Here is a 17,694-nt window from a genome sequence, read left to right on the forward strand (position 1 = left end):
AAAAAGTCAATCGCATCAATCGTAAATAGGCTTCCATTAGCAATCAGCAGCTTATATCAACTGAATTATAATGTCCCAACATTGGTCGTCCGACTTGTTTGAGGAGATTTACAATGCAATAAAGTTTCAATCTGATGTTGATGTGTCAGCCATTGATTTATCCAGTATATCTCATGATCTTTTGGAGGTCTTGAAAACTCCAACACCACTGACTGAGTCTCGAAATAAATTGAATTCCCCACTAAAGTTCAGCAACGGAGATGAAGTGCAGTTGAATCAAGAATTCATTGAGTTGAGTGTTTTGCTATCAACGGAGCTCGATTTGGACGAGGTATGCACAGCGGAGTTGTTATTCTATAGCGAAGATGTTAGCTTCAAGAAGGGGACATCGTTAATGGACAGCGCCAAATTGTCTTACTTCACCAGGGCTGAATACGTCTTGAACATTTTGGCATTCCTTATTGGAAACAAAGTATTGTCTTTGAATCCAAACACGCTTTTCGAAAATGTCATCGCAAGCTTTGACAAGATCTACAAACTCATTAATATTTTGAATGATTTGATCGACAAACAAAAAGTAACAGGCGACTTGCTGAGTTTAGTGTTTATTAATGGAGTTAATTTTGCAAGGACGCAGTTGTTTAAATTTCACGAACTATTAGGCTCATTGTTGTACGCATTGAGCGATTCTTACTTTGATGATATTGGGACATTAGCAAATTATGAAAAAGTTATAAAAATAGTGAAGCTGTTGCAAAATGATGATGTTTTTGTCTTTCACTTTTTTCCATTTGTTTTAAATTTTCATGCTAAAGCAAGGGAAACTTCAGGTTTGATTCATGAGTTGTACACTTTTATTACAAAACCCATACCACTGGGACAAAAGGATACCGTATTTGACTTATCAGAAGCACAAATTCATGGATTTGAAATTGTTTCAGCATTCATCTTTTTAACCGAGTTTATACTGTGGTGCAAGCACAACGACACTAAGAAATACGACTTTCAAAAGAATATAGTTGAGCACATGGAACTGTTAATTTCAATTGGAGTGATGGAGTTGTTATTGAGCTTTTGTGCTGAAACTAGCACGCCAGAGACGCGACGTGTTTTTGAGTTGTCTGACACATACGACTTTAGATCATTGTTACAAAGAACAGTACCACCATTTGTTCCCAAAAGGTTTGTTTATCAAGGTACAACAGAGCTTTTGAATATCGCTAAGCAGAGGCCCGAGTTTGTCAATGTGCTAAAATTGGTTGATGTTTCCTTTTTGAAATTGAACCCAGAGTTTAATAACTCCTTGGTATCTCCTTTATTGCAAGATTTTTTTAGTACTTTTGTTGCAGACGCGGCATTGATTTTAACGTCTTTGCGAGACAGTGAAGAGGACTTTGCTTTGTCTTTACTAGATAGTCGTGAAGAAGTGAGTGACGAAGATAGTGACAATGAGGAGCGCACGAAGACAGAAAATGTCCCGTTGCTGGAATTAGACAAAATTGCTCAACGTGCTGATTTGGAGAGATTTTATTTGGCTTTTGCTTACAATTGTAACAACAGACCTGAGTTGTGTTCAGCATTTTGGAACGATGAATCAAAAATTAATGAAGTGCTTGGCTTTATATCCTGGGGATTGAATAACAATACATCGCCTTTGATTGCTGCTAGTTTCAGCATCCTTTTGGCGTCGATTTCTTCAGGTGGTTCCAATGTTGCAACTAAGATATGGGATATTTTAACCAACAACAACACTCATGCAAAAAAAAATGATTATTCAAGAATATCCATTGACTCCATCTTTGACTCGCTAAACTACTACATCGAGTCTCTCAACAGCAACTTTGAACAAGATTTGAATGACCAGTTGAATGTATACCATAAACGACACGAGCTTGTTTTCTCCAATAAGAACATGGCAGATATCAAAGACTCCGGCAAGAATAAAATTATTATTGAGCTTGCCGAGGACTCCATAGTCTCAATATCAGGGTTTGTGAGATTGATTTCATCAATTATGATGAACTTGACAGGTTCCGAACGTGCTAATCAAATAAAATCCGTGGCATTCAACCGGTTCATGCCAATCGTAAAGGCGTTTTTGGAGTTTGATAACTTGATCAATGGTGGCAAAATCTTGCAGGTTGATGTCAATGCTCATAATTCTACATTGAACCCAAACTATATAAACTTGCCAGACATCCATGTTAGCGACGATTCAAGAATTGTATTGTTAAACTTAGTTTTCCAATTATTGGGCAATATTGCCGAAGACAACGAGGATTCTTTTATACGTTATGAATCATGGCGGTTAGTGGACCGTTGGATGTACCACGGTTTGCATTCAAGCCTGACCCTGCTGAATGATCAGTTTAGTAAGCAGCTGGAGAGAAAAAAGTATTTGAAGAAGAGATCAATTGGAACAATCGAAGTTTTTTCAAACAATTTAACACATTTCAGTCAAGTACTCAATTTTGTTGATCTTGTGAAAAAATTATTACAACCTTTGAGCCTGGTCAGTACCCAGAAATATTGTTTAGCTTTTCCTTGTGATTTGGGTTATGGATATAGGCCAAACAACAAAATTGGAGTATGGCCCTATATTGAATTTCTTTTGATTGACGTATTGGGTCAATCAGATAGCTTGGCAAATGAGCAGTACAGGGATTCCTTACAGATGCTCTTGCTCCAGTTGTGCATTGATTCTTTGCATGAAGTTGATTGGAAATTTTTAAGTGAGTCTGCATTAACGATCATCAGAGATTTTAAATCTTTTGAGTCTATATTTGATTCTTTGATTCCGGGATTGCCTATCAACTACGAATTGTTTGTGAAATTGCATCATTCATTGGCAGTGTTTTCATGCTTTTTCGATAGCAATGCATATACTGCTCTATTCAAAATACTCGACCACGGGGTAGAGTCGGTGAATGCTTCTGCTGATATTGCAATCTTGGTTAACCAGGCGCTAAATGTGTTGGATTCCTTATTGGGCATGCAAGACAATTTTCACAAATCTTTGTTGCCGGTTTTGACCCGCAAAAACATACTGCATCAGCCAGTTCACCGAAACTCAATCATGAGTATCAGCACTTCCATGACTAAAGTGCTAAACCAACCTACTTCCATCTTTGATAACATATATCATTCCAAAATTCTCGGATTGTCTGGTGTTAAAACATTTTACGATGTCATATTATTCAATTTGGCTTCAGTAGCACATATTGCATTATTTGTGAATTGTGATAATTCAATTTCCCTCCAAGCATTGAAGATTATTAGCAAATTGGGGAAAGCGGATCATTTTAGAAGTAGCAAGTCTGAAGCCGATCCATTGATAAACATGGATCGATTACTCACCACGTTTTTGAACATTGATGAATCTGAAAAGATCAAGTTTGCATTTGTGGATAAGTTTGATGAAATACAGGACACTTTAGATATAAAGTTTGAAATATTGGACCTTCTTGCTAACTTCCTTGATCCTGTGAAACCGACACTTAGCATTGCACATTTTCTATTGGGCTTCGATATCAAAGCAAATACTTTAAGCTTGACCTATTCCGAGCACACTACATTACTAGACATCCTTTTGGGAACTTTGAGGGACAGTTTGGATTTAATTTCAGAATTGGATTTTGGTAACGGGAATCGTCATGTTATTGATGTTGGGCCGGCAAAATTGTCGTCATTGATTTTGGAAATTTTGATCAAGCTTTGTTCAAACCCAATGTCATCGGGAATTACCATGAGCAGGGTGCGTGATTACGATTTGGTTGAAAAGTTGATTAGTTTTCAACCCAAGTTGGATTTGATGACTAGCTGGTGTGGTCATGAGTTTGAAGGGGACCTTAGTACCAGTACTGAAAACTATTTTATCAGCTCTTTACCAAGCATAACTGCATTTACGGCATTCATTGTTCAACGAGAAATGGCGTTGAAGTTGTTGTCATTAGAGCTTTACAACGTTCAATCAGCTACTCAAAAAGAGCATTATTCACAGCTTTTGATTTCCAAAAACCTGTTTCCCCACGGAACTGCCAAAATAATTGACCTTCTTGATGTTTTGAATTTTAACTTTAGGAACTTTGAGGTGGAAAAGTATGACTACTTAAATCGTTCATTTGATGTTGAAGCAATTTTGGAGCATGTACAAGGCCCAAATTATTCGTTGGATTATTCAATTTTGCAAAAAATCTATAAAATATTGTGCCAAAGCTCAAACATGGTCACACCAGAGTCAAAACAACAATATAGTGAAGAGGTTATGGCAGAGGGAAACAAGATGCAGGAGTTTGTGACAAAGTACCTTGTGATGACTAATTCACGCGATGTTCAATTGAAATGCCTATCATCGTGGAGCCGCTTAGTGTTGGTGTTGCAAGATCAGATCACTGCCAGCGATATCATAATTGACATTTTTAACTCCATTTTACCCAAGGTGCCGATCTATCTTGAATCTGACATTGTATTTTCCGAAGAGTTGGTATCCTTATGTGCCTCATTGTTTGACCTTTATGTGGACAAGTTTTTCAATCTCCAGAACAAGTCACAATCATTGTTGGTATTAGAACAACTTATGCCGTTGCTTCAGACTTGTACCTTTGGTGCAATCAATTCTCATGCGACACCAAATATGCGTTCAGAATTCTATTCCATATTGAACAAGTTTATTCTGATGGTATTGCAAGACAAGTTGTTATCCACAAAATTCTTGGAATTGGTCAATTCGATTCATAAAAAGCTTTTGCCGATATTAACCAATGATGCTTTGTACTCACAGGGGCTTTCGCGCATAAATTCGATTTTCTTGATTGAATCACTTCTAAAGTTAGAGACTCAGGGCCAAGTGAATTTCGTTACAAACCATGTCTTCAAGCAAAGCTTCTTGTCGGAAGTTATAAGAACATTGAGGCGAACGGATGAGGTGATTCATCTAGCTGCATCACCAACTTCTGAGTTAACGTTTAACGAACTTTTTGTCGAGATCACTGCATTCAAGGCGAATATATACTTACTTATCAAAATTGCACAATCACAAAAGGGAGCATTGCAATTAGTGCAGAATGAGCTTTTTTCCACGTTGACAAACTTGAGATTTTTAAAGGTTGACCCCGACTTGGGACTAACATTAAATGTACGTGAAGTTCAGGATTTTAAAAATATCAGTATCAGGGTACTCTTGGATACGCCGTTATCGTTATCAGATTTGGTCAACCCAGATAAGAAGCTGGAAGATACGATCTCCTTGAATGAGTTGGTGGTACCTGTTTTTGAATTGATTACGACGGTGCTTCTTTCGATGGGTCCAACTTACAAGCCAGGGGTGATACAAACAAGATCATTTATGAAATCAGTCGACGACTTGGTTATGGGAGTCTTGAAAAGAGACTATTTATTGGAAAGCGGGCAAGTCAGTAAGACTCTCTACACAAAGGAGAGTGATGAGATCCAGTTGTTGCAAAAATTGGTGCGGTTATTCACTGTGATAGATTCAATCATAGGCTCATAGATTTAGACAGAATTACACGACCTTTATTTTATAAAAGCAAATTTCCCAACTCTCATTTCATTTTTATTTTACGAAAGCATCACCAGGTAGGAAATAAAACATTGCCAACTTTGAATCAATGTCAGACTCTGAATTTGATAGAACGGACCCATCAAAGTTTTTAAGTGACCTAATAGGTTCCCCAGTGAGAGTTAAATTGTTCAACGGGGTTGAATATCGAGGCGATTTACAAACAATTGATGGTTACATGAATGTTGTATTAGAAAACGGTAAGGAGTTTATCAAGGGCAATGTGACAAGAGATTATGGAGACTTGTTTCTTAGAGGAAACACTGGTATGTATCGAAAAGGATGAATCATTGGGTGAATTGATACTAACGAAAATTAGTTTTGTATATTACTGGAAATTGAGTGACATCAACGGGGGCGTTGATAAGGTAGGATAGTCGATAGGAGTAGTGTCATTAGCACAGGAGGGTTACGTTGTATTCAAAGCTGCTGGTTGCCCTTGCTGGGCTTGCTTACTGGTCACTGGTGGCAAGCACTCTCCAAATTTGCTTTCAAATTGTAATATAATCCTTTGTACAATAATCAATACATTTAAACAGTCAATGGTCTAGAGGTCATCTTCCTCGTTGCTTTAGGCAATCCAAAGCCTTCATGGTGGGCCATTTCTCTATAGTCGTGTACAAACTCCAATTAAATGAAAAACTTTTTGTCAAATAGAATCAACGTATGAGAAAATGCGAAGGTGAGAAAAAAAGAGAGAAAAAAAAAAAATCGGTTTTGAAACCTTCGACACAAGACGCTTCTTGATACATTTATACTTAGACCATCAACCATGTCATTTGTTATTAGAAGACAATTGTCGTCATTGATTCCACCAAAGATTGCTTCAGCCAAGGTATGTTAGAGGCACATTATCGGATTGAGAGGATTGGGAATAGAGGATTAGGGAAGAAAAACGAGTGGGTAGAAACACAGGCTTGTTTACTGGCCAATTGCATCATTCTTTTGCTCTTGAAAGACAAGTAGTGTTCCAGATGCAGCAATGGATGAAAAGGTGGCGTTCTGAGGAAACACCGAAATCGGGACAGTTTTCAGAGGACAGGCATTTCAGACAATGTCCACCTCTTCCCCCTCTTCCCCCTCTGACCAATCTCTCTCAACAAGGACCAGACTCTTGATAATCCCTCACACACGCTCCATATACTAACAGTCTCTTTTAGAACCTTGGTTCAGCTCCAAATGCTAAAAGAATGCAAGAAGTTGTTTCTTTCTACAAGAAATTGCCTCAAGGTGCTGCTCCAGCTGCCAAGAAGCCAACCAACCCATTAGCTAGATACAGAGCTGCTTACTTTGACGGTGATAACGCTTCAGGTAAACCATTGCTTCATTTAGCTATTGTTGTACTTATTTTTGGTTACTCTTTGGAATACCAACACTTGAAGGCTCACCACTAAGGATTAGAGATTGTGAATGAACCTAGAGCAGGTGCTAGCGGAAAGGTATACTATATACTATAATGTATAAAAAAAAATATTCTTTTAAAAGTTCAGGCTTATCTGTGCAGTTAAATCTGTTGCTGTTTCTCCTGTTGGACGTAATGTAAATCCCGCACGACCTTTTTTTTAAATCTACCGAGATAACCAGTAACAAAGAATTGGACAACTGTAGTGTCTCTACAAAGAGGTCAGCTAAGTAAAAGAGCCGACTACAAGGCAATTCCGTTCAGTTGCAGCGCCTTGTAGACTACTTCTAAGCCTTTGCCATCTTATAAATGACCAAATGGAATCACCGAGCAAAAAAAAAAAAAAAAAAGGGTGGAAACGGTCCCTTACTTTTCTTCTTTTTCTGTTTTTTTTTTTTTTTTTTTCTTCCCTCTCTTTCTAGTTCCTAACTAAATTTTTAAAAATAAGTCAGAGATTTGCATAAGCAATCCATTCCATTGGCCCTTTGGTATAGAGAGATTCGAGGTTGGTTACTACGATTATTCATAGACTGAAACTGAAGAAGATAAAAGATTGCTCCTTGTTGTTAAATTAGTTGCCTACTGAGGATTACTTCAAAGATAACCAATAAGGAGGCAAAGTCAAAACAAAAGCATTGACCGAGTTTGCACAGTTGGTATCAGTTTTTTTTTTTTTATATACACCATCAATTGTCCTAGATTTGATAAAACACCGACTTGAACTAATATGGATACAGATCATCCTTTTCTTCAAAGGGACATAAGCAAGAGCCAGTTACCAGATAGCAGCAAGTCAGACACCCCTTTTGCTTCCCATCCAGCAACACCTCGCATGTTGAGGAGTGGTAGTGGAACTGCAAAGACGAGGTCAGATTTGAGTTCTGCAGGGCTGAATGATAGAAGTCTGGATGCCCAGTTGTTACCACCATTGTCCATTCCTTCTCCAGCCGCGACCCCCGTGGGTGCCACAAATGCGGAAGTTCTCAAGGGTAATTCGAAGCCACTCCCTAAACCTAGAGATATGACTGCCCAGACACTGAACAAAGCACAGCCGGGACAGGTTACACCACAGCAGATGAACCGCACTCCGATGACCCCAACCCAGTATTCTAATCACCAACCACAACAGCGACAACAAACTCCACAACTGCACAGGCAACCACTGTCACATCAATACGACCCTAACCAGCACCCGCAAGCTGTGCCAATGCATCAGCAATCGAACCCGTCGCAGCCATCGCCTATGCAGTCACAGCAGCAGCAGCAACAGCAACAACAGCAGCAACAGCAACAACAGCAGCAACAGCATCGTCTGCAGCAACAATCACATCACGCACAGCAACAACAACAGCAATTTCATAGGAAAGCTATTGGTGACTGGAACTTTGTAAAAACCATTGGGGCTGGATCCATGGGAAAGGTAAAGTTGGCTCAACACAATACTACTCATGAAATTTGTGCTGTCAAGATTATTCCTCGAGCAGCAAAGCTTTATCAACGCGCTCATGCGCATGACCCGCCACCACAAACATCTCAAGAAGCTGCACAAAGGCATAAAGAATTTGAAAAGGAGTTAGCCAGGGATAAGCGTACTATTCGAGAAGGAGCACTTGGGAGGTTACTATTTCATCCTTTTATATGTCGATTGTACGAGATGGTGCCCATGACTAACCATTACTACATGTTGTTTGAATACATTGAAGGAGGACAAATGTTGGACTATATTGTGGCTCATGGATCCTTGAAAGAAAAACATGCTAGGAAATTTGCTCGAGGTATAGCGTCTGCGTTGGATTATTGTCACAGAAATAACGTGGTGCATAGAGATCTCAAGATTGAAAACATCATGATCAACGAAAAGGGAGATGTCAAGATTATCGATTTCGGATTGTCCAATTTATATTCACCAAAGAGCTTGTTAAAAACTTATTGTGGTTCGCTTTATTTTGCTGCGCCTGAGTTACTAAGCGCAAAACCTTATATTGGTCCAGAAGTTGATATTTGGTCGTTTGGTGTGGTGCTCTATGTGTTGGTTTGCGGGAAAGTGCCTTTTGATGACCAGTCAGTTTCTGTTTTGCACGAAAAGATCAAGAAAGGTAATGTCGAGTACCCAAATTTCCTCTCAAAGGAGTGCATTAATTTGTTGTCAAGAATGTTGGTTGTTGATCCTCATAAAAGAGCGTCTCTTTTTGAAATTTGCTCGCATCCTTGGTTGAATAAAGGTTACGATCACAAGGTTTCGAATTATCTTCCACGAAGAGAGCCCTTGCGTTTGCCATTGGATCCTGATGTTGTTAAGCAAATTGCTGCGTTTGATTTAGGGTCAGCGCAGTCAGTTGCTGAAGAGTTGACGACATTACTCACCAGTGTCGAGTATCAAATGAGTACTGAAAATTGGTACAATGTCACTAGACAAGGCAAGGAATACGCATCGGCTCCAAATTCCAACATTCTTCCTGATCCCACTGGTGGGTTCCATCCGTTAATCTCGATTTACTATTTAGTGCTTGAAATGAGGAAGAGAAAGAGGGCTAAAGAGGAAGCTATTAAAGCACAGCTTGCACAGCAAGAACAACAAAAGCAACAATACCAGCAACAAATTCAACAGCAAAAGCTTTTGCAACAGCAGCAACAACAACAGCAAGCCTATGCATCCTTACCCACACCAAAGGAAGATTTTACTTCTCAACCAATCCGGACTAGTGAAAGAAGCTCTCCAGCTAGTTCGAGCCATTATTCTCATGAAACTGCTACCCAAGTTCCTATAGTTGGACAGTATAACTCAACTAAGGAAACACCCAACACGCCGCAGCCTAGGATAGTCGAGACCTTTGCTGGGTCTCCGTCAAAAACATTGGATCCTAAGCGCGGGCAATCACCTGGTGTTCCGTCAACTACGTCACAAACTCCTGTTATTTCATTACCAGAACAAGCTCATACTTCAAGCATTCCATCTACATTTGATAATCCACCTCCAGCAGCTAGTATGAGAAATGATCAAGTTGCTATTCCTGAGCAACAACCAAGGAGCCCTCGTAGTACGACTCCGATTGATTCTTTGGATCCAACAAGAGGCAGTGCTCAAGGTGGAGCGGGTTTTAACAACTTGTTTAGGAAACTTTCCAGTAAAAAGCTGAAAGGATCAGGATCTCCGAAAATTCTTTCTCCACCTGGTCACAATGAATTGGATTCTGGAAGAGGTCTGCCACAGTCCTCGCAAAGCACTTTGGATCCATTAGTTCGTCGTGGTGTAAGTATGAAGGTAACGGCAAAGGAAAGAGAATCGGGAGCAAGGGCATCGCCTACAAAGCCCGAGAAAAGAGAGAGGAAAGATGCTGCTATGCATGCCCACTCCGCATCGACATCAACACCAAACAGACCTCATGGGTTTATACCTGTGGAATACTTGCCGCCATTACCAAACTACGACCCAAATACAAATACGGTTTCTCAAAATACATCAACGAAGCAACAAACCCTTGCTGTCCCATCATCATCACGTAAATTACACCCCACTGCTAGAGCAAAGTCTGTTGGTGGCCAAATTCGAAAAGATGCTTATGGTCGTGGAAGAAGTAATACTGCTACTCAGAATAATGCCAATTTAGAGCTTGTTAATTCAACTAGTCCACATAATACTGAATTATCATTCGATGAGAGTGCTACTGGTGCTTTATTTGATGATGTGAAATTGGACGATATGGAAGTTCAAGAAGTGCCACAGCTCACCGAGGAGGAGATTATCAAGCAATATGATGAAGCCAAGCCAGGATCTATGCCTTCAATCGAGCATTGCAAGACATTGTTTTTGAAAGGGTTCTTTAGTGTTCAAACCACTTCGACCAAGCCATTGCCGGTTATTAGATACAATATTATTAGTGTATTGAGTCGATTAGGGGTGAGGTTTCAAGAAGTCAAGGGTGGTTTCATTTGCGTGCATACACCTTCTGTGCAACAACAGGCGGCACAACCTCAACCACCACTAGCAGCACCACAGCATGACGATGATGCTGAAGATCAGATTTTGGATGCATATGCCAACAACGATGATGACGAGAATGAAGTGGAGAATGAATTGTACGGCGATGCATTTAGACTGAAGTCGTCTACGTTGAAATCATCGTCATTTGATGAACCTAAAGTTCAGGTTATATCTGAGGGTGTGCGTACTCCAAGTCGCCAAAGATCGATGAATATGAATATGCAAGGTGGAGGAGCAACATTGTCGCCCTCGGCTAGTCAAAACAAACCACAACGATCTTTGACTATTGGTGGAGGTGGTATTAGTGGTAACAGTAGTACCGGATCAGGACATCGTAGGAAGATCTCCATTGGCAACACTTTTCTCAATACGTATCGAAAGAAGAACAATTCACAAGTTCAAATGCCACCCAACACACCAGCTACTGCGCGTACCATTAGAGGAATGTACGGTGGTCACGATGGTGACAATGAAGGTGATGGAGAAGGTGACGATGATGATGGAGAAGGGAAAAACCGATCTAATCCTAATGATGTTGATTTTGCTAATGATACGCTTGACTTTGACAATTCAGCCGAGTCATTGAGTGGATATGCCGGCGGCAGCGATATGCTAATCTCATCCAAGATTGAGCATCGCGCTAATCATCAACGTACAACGAGCACCGCTAGTAATTCTAGTGCGCAGTATCAACAACACCAGTATCGTCGCAGCAGTGGTGGAAGTGGAAGCGCTGGTGGTGCTGCTTCGGCGGCATCCAAGTCGCCTTTGAAGTTTGAGATCCATATTGTTAAAGTTCCTTTAGTTGGCTTGTATGGGGTTCAGTTTAAGAAGTTATTGGGAAACACGTGGAATTATAAAACTTTGGCTGGACAGATTTTGAATGAGATGAACTTGTAAGAGAGAGAGAGAGAGAGTGAATGTGGGAGGTTTGTTTGTGTATAGGCTAAATAGGATTTTAAACATGCTGTGTTTTTTATTTAATTCAAGTGATATACTATTTTATAGATAGTTGAATGTAGGAAGAGAGCAAAGTGGTATGGATTTATGCTTTCTTTTATATGCAACTATACCCATCGGTTCTGTCTTTGTTGTCTCCTTTCGAAACGTCTTTGACTATCTAACCTCGGATCACGTTCTTCTTGATGACCATTGCTAGTAGTAGAATCACGAAGACGGCGTCCGCCACTAGTACGATGAACCACCACCCCATCAGCATCAGCAGAAGCATCAGTAGAAGCAGAAGAAGCAGAAGAAGCGTCCCGACTCTGCAGCAACTTCTGACGCTCCAATCTCTCGCGTTCCAACCTCGCTTCTAACCGTGATGATCTTTTCCTCACCGCCAACATTCCCGCCAACTGCACCTCCTTCTTCTTATTCACCATAAATTTCCTCTTTTTAACCTCATTAGCGAAAACCGAATCGATAAATTTCACTTTAGTCAATTTAGAAATCAAGTTACGAGGCGATGTGGTGAATCGATTCAGTTTCAATTTCATCACATAATCATTCAATTCAAATATGTTTTTCGCAATGAGTTCAAATTGAATCTGTGATTGAGAAACGTCAAATTGTGATGGGGTATAGTACTCATTGGGGAATTCAGGTGAGTTTTTACGCTTCTTCGGTATTGAAAGTTCGGGATAATGGATGGTTTTTTTGTAAAGTCGACTATTGTCACAAAGCAAGAGCCATTGAGATTGGGATGGAGGAGCAGCAGGAGCAGCAGCACGATGATGATGATATTCTGTTGTTGTGTCATCAAATGTGGTCTCGGTGATGAATATTGGGTCAACGCGAGAGAATTCCGGCTGGTTGGGAGCTTGTCTATCGATCCAATCTTTGAATTTGTAGTTGTGGGCAATGTGCGAAATGATAATGTAGAGCACTTCAATCTTGTCTTCGATTAATAGATAGTCAAATTGGGGCAAATTTTGCTCATTGGAAGGTGCAGATGTCATTTCCTCATCAGCTTCAGCAGCAGCGTTAACAGCATCTGCGTTTGCTTCTGCTTCTCCTTCTGCGTCCTGTTGTTCTATATCATCGCCATCTTCTTTAATTTCAATAGCTTCCGCAGGAGGCACGCCACCCAAAGGCGTACTAATTCCAAAATTCAGTCTCACAACTTGCTCAAAACTCAATCCATCGTCGTTGCTGCTGCTCTTATGCCCCCCTCCTCTTAAATAATGCATCAAGCTTAACTTCAACTTCGCCACAAACAAAGCCGAATGCAACAAAGGCTGAGGCATAATCACTCCACCATCATTCTCATACAACGTGTTAGGATCCGGGAAATAATTCAACAACTCCAACTCGAAAATATCAACGTCGAAATATTCCAGCTGCAACTTTAAGAACCCGCGGTAGTTGCTCAACCAATTCATGACATAGGTGTAGTTGTAACTGCATCGTAAAGATTGGAGCGTTTGTGCATATGGTTGAGTGGGTGATTGGTTGGGGAGGAGTAATGGGGCGTGTTTGGCTAATGATGTGATTTGATCTGGGGTGCCAATGGTTAATGAGTCGAGGGAGGGTAAGGCTGGGGTATCAGATTGGCCTGATTGGTTGTAAGAGTCTTTTGAAGTTGGTGTTGGTGTTTGTTCTGGACTTGAGTCTATTATGTTGCGGTTAGATGGCATTGTTGGACGTAGAAGAAAGAAGAGAAAGAAGAGTCGCGTATGAAATTTTAAAGTTTTTTGAAATTTTTTTTGTTGAAAGAAAAACAAACAGAGGAATCAGTGTCAAGTTTTACACAGTTGAGACATTGAGTAAACACACACTACGAATCATCAATAGTTAATCTCTAATTTATCCCATAATTAACACATTTGTATATATACACAAGAAGATTATAAACATATCTCTAAAATATTGACGGAACAACTCAATCATTCCAAAATAAGAACTAAAATACAAAGAATAGAAGCAACAAAAAGGGCCCTTTTCCTTGTTTCTTCATCCCAACAACTGCTTCAACCCATCATTCAACAGCTTAATCAAAATCATTTCATTACTAATACGCATCAACGCACTATGTTTAGATAAGTTAGGCAACCCTTCTTTATTAACCCTTGCTCTTTTCGTCTTGCGATCAGCTTCATTCAATTCTGGCAATTTGGCAAATGCATCCAAATCGATAATTTGTTCTAGACATCGTTGATATGCTTGTTTGCACAATTGACGGCGTTTTTGTTCTGAGTGGGAATGGTTTAATCGTTTTTGTTGTAGTGAAAGGAGTGGTTTTGATGATGACCGTCTACGTTTTTTCAATTGACGTTTAGGGGAAGAAGAAGTGTTAGTAGTAGTGGTGTTGTTTTGGTCGTCAGAGTCGTATTCTTCTTCTTCCTCTTCCTCTTCTTCAGGTGCTCCTTGTCTCTTTTTACTTTCATCTCCTGAAGTAGGTGGTGTAATCAACTGTTTAGTTTGAGTTGTTGATTTAGTTTCTTGTTTTACAACAGTCTTCTTCTTGTTACTATCTTTCTTTGGTTGCTTTGATGAATTTTTTTTCGATGTACTAGTAGCAGTAGCTTGTTTTTTAGCTTCTTCCACTTGTTTTTCAAGTGGTGGTGAAGAAAATGGTGATTTTGCAGGTACAGAGAAAGCTTCAGCCAATTCATTTCTTAGAGCAAGGTGATCCTGTACTTGTGGTTGCTGCTGTTGTTGTTGTAAATGTAGGTGCTGATGCTGTGGTGGTGCTTGTTGCATTACATTTGAGTGTATTGTTTGGTTTGGTGAAGAAGATGAGTTATTAAAGTTGGAATCAATTGGATAAAAAGGTTGTGGTTGGTGTAATTGAGGTTGAAATACTTGGAAATGCAGGCGTTGTTGCAGTTGTTGCAGGTGTTGCAAGTGTTGATTTTGTTTAAATGAAGGTATACTCATTGTACGCATTTCAAAATCGAAATCAATCCCAGCTGAATCATTGGTGGTGGTTTTATGCTTTGATTGTGGTGATCGACTATTATTGTGATGATGGTTACTGTTGTTATTTTGATAAAATTGTAGTGGATCAACAGTTGCTTTTGGATTGGTTAAACTATCCAAAAACTTTTCAAGTGCATTTGATTCCGTATTGGTGAAGAAATGGTCAAAATCGTCATTTTCATCATCCTCACCCTCTTGCTCTTGTTGCTGTTGCTGTTGCTGTTGCTGTTGTTCTTCTTCTTGTTGGTGTTGATGTTCTTGAGTATATTGGTGACCTCCATTTAGTATTTGCTGTCTAGAAGCTGCAAATTCATCATGTGGTAAATCAGAAGATACACTAGAATAATGTTGCTGGTGTTGTGGTTGGTGTGGTGGTGGTGTAGGCAAGTTAGTGGTGTATTGAGAATTCAACATTTGCACTTTATTCAACTCTTCAAATGATCCAATAGCTGATTTCTGTTGTAATGTATTATACATTGAATAAGCTTGTTCAAAATCCATATCAGTTGAAAATATATCTAAAAAGCTTTCAAATCCGTTGCTGTTACCATCGTACTCTAGTTGGTGTTGTTGCTGTTGGTGGTGTGGTTGTGGTTGTTGCATCATCAGTAGTGTCAGTGGTGTATTGCTATTGTTATTGGCTGTTGTTGATGATGGTATAGACGATTGATTCATATTTTTTGGTCAGTGTAGTTATAGATAATATCAATTTGAGGCAATGTAAAAAATATTTTGTGTGTGCGGTCTTTCTGTGGTGAATAATTTTTTCTGTCCTCTGTCTAATTAGTTGCTGCTACAAGGTGGTATTTGTTATAGTTATAATTATAGTTGAGTATATACGATTGGTAATGGTAAATGTAATGGTATGTTGATGAAATTTAGTATTTGAGGTTTATCTTGTTACAATATATATATATATAATTTGATGGGTTGTCCATGTCTATTGGTTTATATATATAATAATATATGCTTTAGTATTGTATTTGTATTATGGTTTATATACAGGTTAAGTCCGTTACCAACATTATTATTATTACATCACTATTAGATTTGTGTAATATCCCCAAATACAGAAATTATTTGTAAACACTTAAAAAGGTAGTGTACTATTGTTAAAGTTTAAGTTATATTGCATTAACTCCTTCTCCTTACAAAACAGCACACTCTTTTGCCCCACTCCCATCCCCCTTTAACATTATTTATTCTTTATTATTACTATTGTTATAATATGCTATTGCTGGAATACTTACCCCACGGACTTTTGTTTTTGTACACAAACCAAAGCCAATAACAATATTCTATATTTATTACTTTCTTTTTTTTGCGGAGAACACAACAGAATCAAAGTTTGTATGATGACTGTTATACTTACAATAGATAACAACAAAAGAAGGAACGGATACCAAACAGACGGGTAAAGGAACTACTCGCACCCGAAAATACAGAAAGAAAGAGAAAGAAAGAAAAGATGACATTCTCCTCCTACCTCACTCCAATATTAAAGACGTTCACTTTACTTAATAATAATCTTTTTAGATTGATGATGAAAAAGGGTTTTTATCTGAGCATGCTTACTTTGCTAATCTCTTGCTTTTTCTGTAACAATTTTTGTACTGACTTTGATTGATAACGTATATAACAAACAAACAAACTTATAACAACACACAAACAAACGAACAACTTGTGGAGTATTAACTACTAACGACTGCTATTCACATCAATGTTCGTTTGTTTGTTTGCTGGTTGGTCAGTTAAAAAGTTAGAATTGTTTTGTGTTTTGGTTTTGTGTCGTGTTTTACTTTAAGTCCGTCGGTAAACTCCTCCCACTGACTCCACAAAAGAAAAGATAAAAAATTCCTGTAACTAGTCATTCAATCGTATTAATACGTATATACGTTTGTATACACACACACATATATATATATATGATGTATTATGTATTATTCATCCAAAGCTTATGTGATGACGTATTATTATATTATTATTCTTGTTTACCTCTTTAAGAGACGTTCTTTCTTGGGAAAAACTTTAACTATGAAAAACAACAATCAAACTGCAATATGTAATCATTACAATAAACACAGACAGACAGACAGACAGACAGACTCTCAATCTAGAAATAAAATTACTTTTTTTTTGTGTCTGATTGATTCTAAACTACTGCCAAAAGCATATAATTGTTGTTTTAAAATTCAGTTACGTGTCCATTAAAACAACAACAAACAAACAAACAAACATTTCAATAAGACTAAGTCTAGATCTTTTGTTTCTAATGCACAAGATCGTAAGAAAGAAAGAATTATAAAATAAAATGAGTGTGGGGTTTCTATTGTATAACTATGTTAAGTTAAGTAAAGTAAAGTAAGGGGGCTCATAACCAACAAAAAACAAAATGATTCTTAACTACTAAAATTAATTTATATTTATTTTAGAACTTTTTGTAAAAAACCCTATTCCTCTTTCTTTCTCTCTTTCTTTCTCTGTTCTTTCCTAATTGGGAAGTTTACTTCCTTTTTACAAAACTTTAATTCAAAAGTATGTAGCCGTTTAGTTTAAGCTTTTCTAACTAAATTCTTTCTTCTTTCTTTCTTCTTCTTGGAAATGAGGGGTAGCAATCTTTACATTTCTTTCGAGAAAAAGGTAGCAGCATCCATCCAATAGCTATTAATGTCATCATTGTCCATTGCTATCAGACGACCAAGTAATAACGATTAAACTTCTTTATACATAGATGATAATACAACCAAAGTGTACCAGTTAACCTACAAAAAAACATTTGTTTCCCACATTAACAAACAAGAGTGACTA

At 38.5% G+C, this 17,694-nt stretch overlaps 5 protein-coding genes across 5 annotated transcripts; 3 read left to right on the forward strand and 2 right to left on the reverse strand. All coding sequences in view use genetic code 12, as the record gives it.

Annotated features, from left to right (window-relative positions):
* Positions 1–70: 70 nt before the first annotated feature.
* On the forward strand, positions 71–5,509 carry I9W82_005592 (uncharacterized protein; the record flags this gene model as incomplete). Its single annotated transcript, XM_067694785.1, has 1 exon — positions 71–5,509. The coding sequence occupies one exon, from the start codon at positions 71–73 to the stop codon at positions 5,507–5,509; it is 5,439 nt and encodes a 1,812-aa protein (XP_067545978.1).
* A 118-nt stretch (positions 5,510–5,627) lies between these two features.
* Positions 5,628–6,972, forward strand: I9W82_005593 (LSM6; the record flags this gene model as incomplete). The annotated part of the gene is made up of 3 exons (XM_067694786.1): positions 5,628–5,848; positions 6,341–6,413; positions 6,739–6,972. 3 exons carry the CDS (start codon positions 5,628–5,630, stop codon positions 6,970–6,972), a joined length of 528 nt encoding a protein of 175 aa, XP_067545979.1.
* Positions 6,973–7,707: 735 nt separating this feature from the next.
* KIN2 (serine/threonine protein kinase) lies at positions 7,708–11,862 on the forward strand (the record flags this gene model as incomplete). Its single annotated transcript, XM_067694787.1, has 1 exon — positions 7,708–11,862. One exon carries the CDS (start codon positions 7,708–7,710, stop codon positions 11,860–11,862), a length of 4,155 nt encoding a protein of 1,384 aa, XP_067545980.1.
* Positions 11,863–12,029: 167 nt separating this feature from the next.
* I9W82_005595 (uncharacterized protein) lies at positions 12,030–13,601 on the reverse strand (the record flags this gene model as incomplete). The annotated part of the gene is made up of 1 exon (XM_067694788.1): positions 12,030–13,601. One exon carries the CDS (start codon positions 13,599–13,601, stop codon positions 12,030–12,032), a length of 1,572 nt encoding a protein of 523 aa, XP_067545981.1.
* Positions 13,602–13,917: 316 nt separating this feature from the next.
* On the reverse strand, positions 13,918–15,561 carry INO2 (Ino2p; the record flags this gene model as incomplete). The annotated part of the gene is made up of 1 exon (XM_067694789.1): positions 13,918–15,561. The coding sequence occupies one exon, from the start codon at positions 15,559–15,561 to the stop codon at positions 13,918–13,920; it is 1,644 nt and encodes a 547-aa protein (XP_067545982.1).
* Positions 15,562–17,694: the final 2,133 nt, after the last annotated feature.

Source organism: Candida metapsilosis (genome assembly GCF_017655625.1).
Source record: "Candida metapsilosis strain BP57 chromosome Unknown scaffold8, whole genome shotgun sequence".
Taxonomy (NCBI): Eukaryota; Fungi; Ascomycota; class Pichiomycetes; order Serinales; family Debaryomycetaceae; genus Lodderomyces; species Lodderomyces metapsilosis.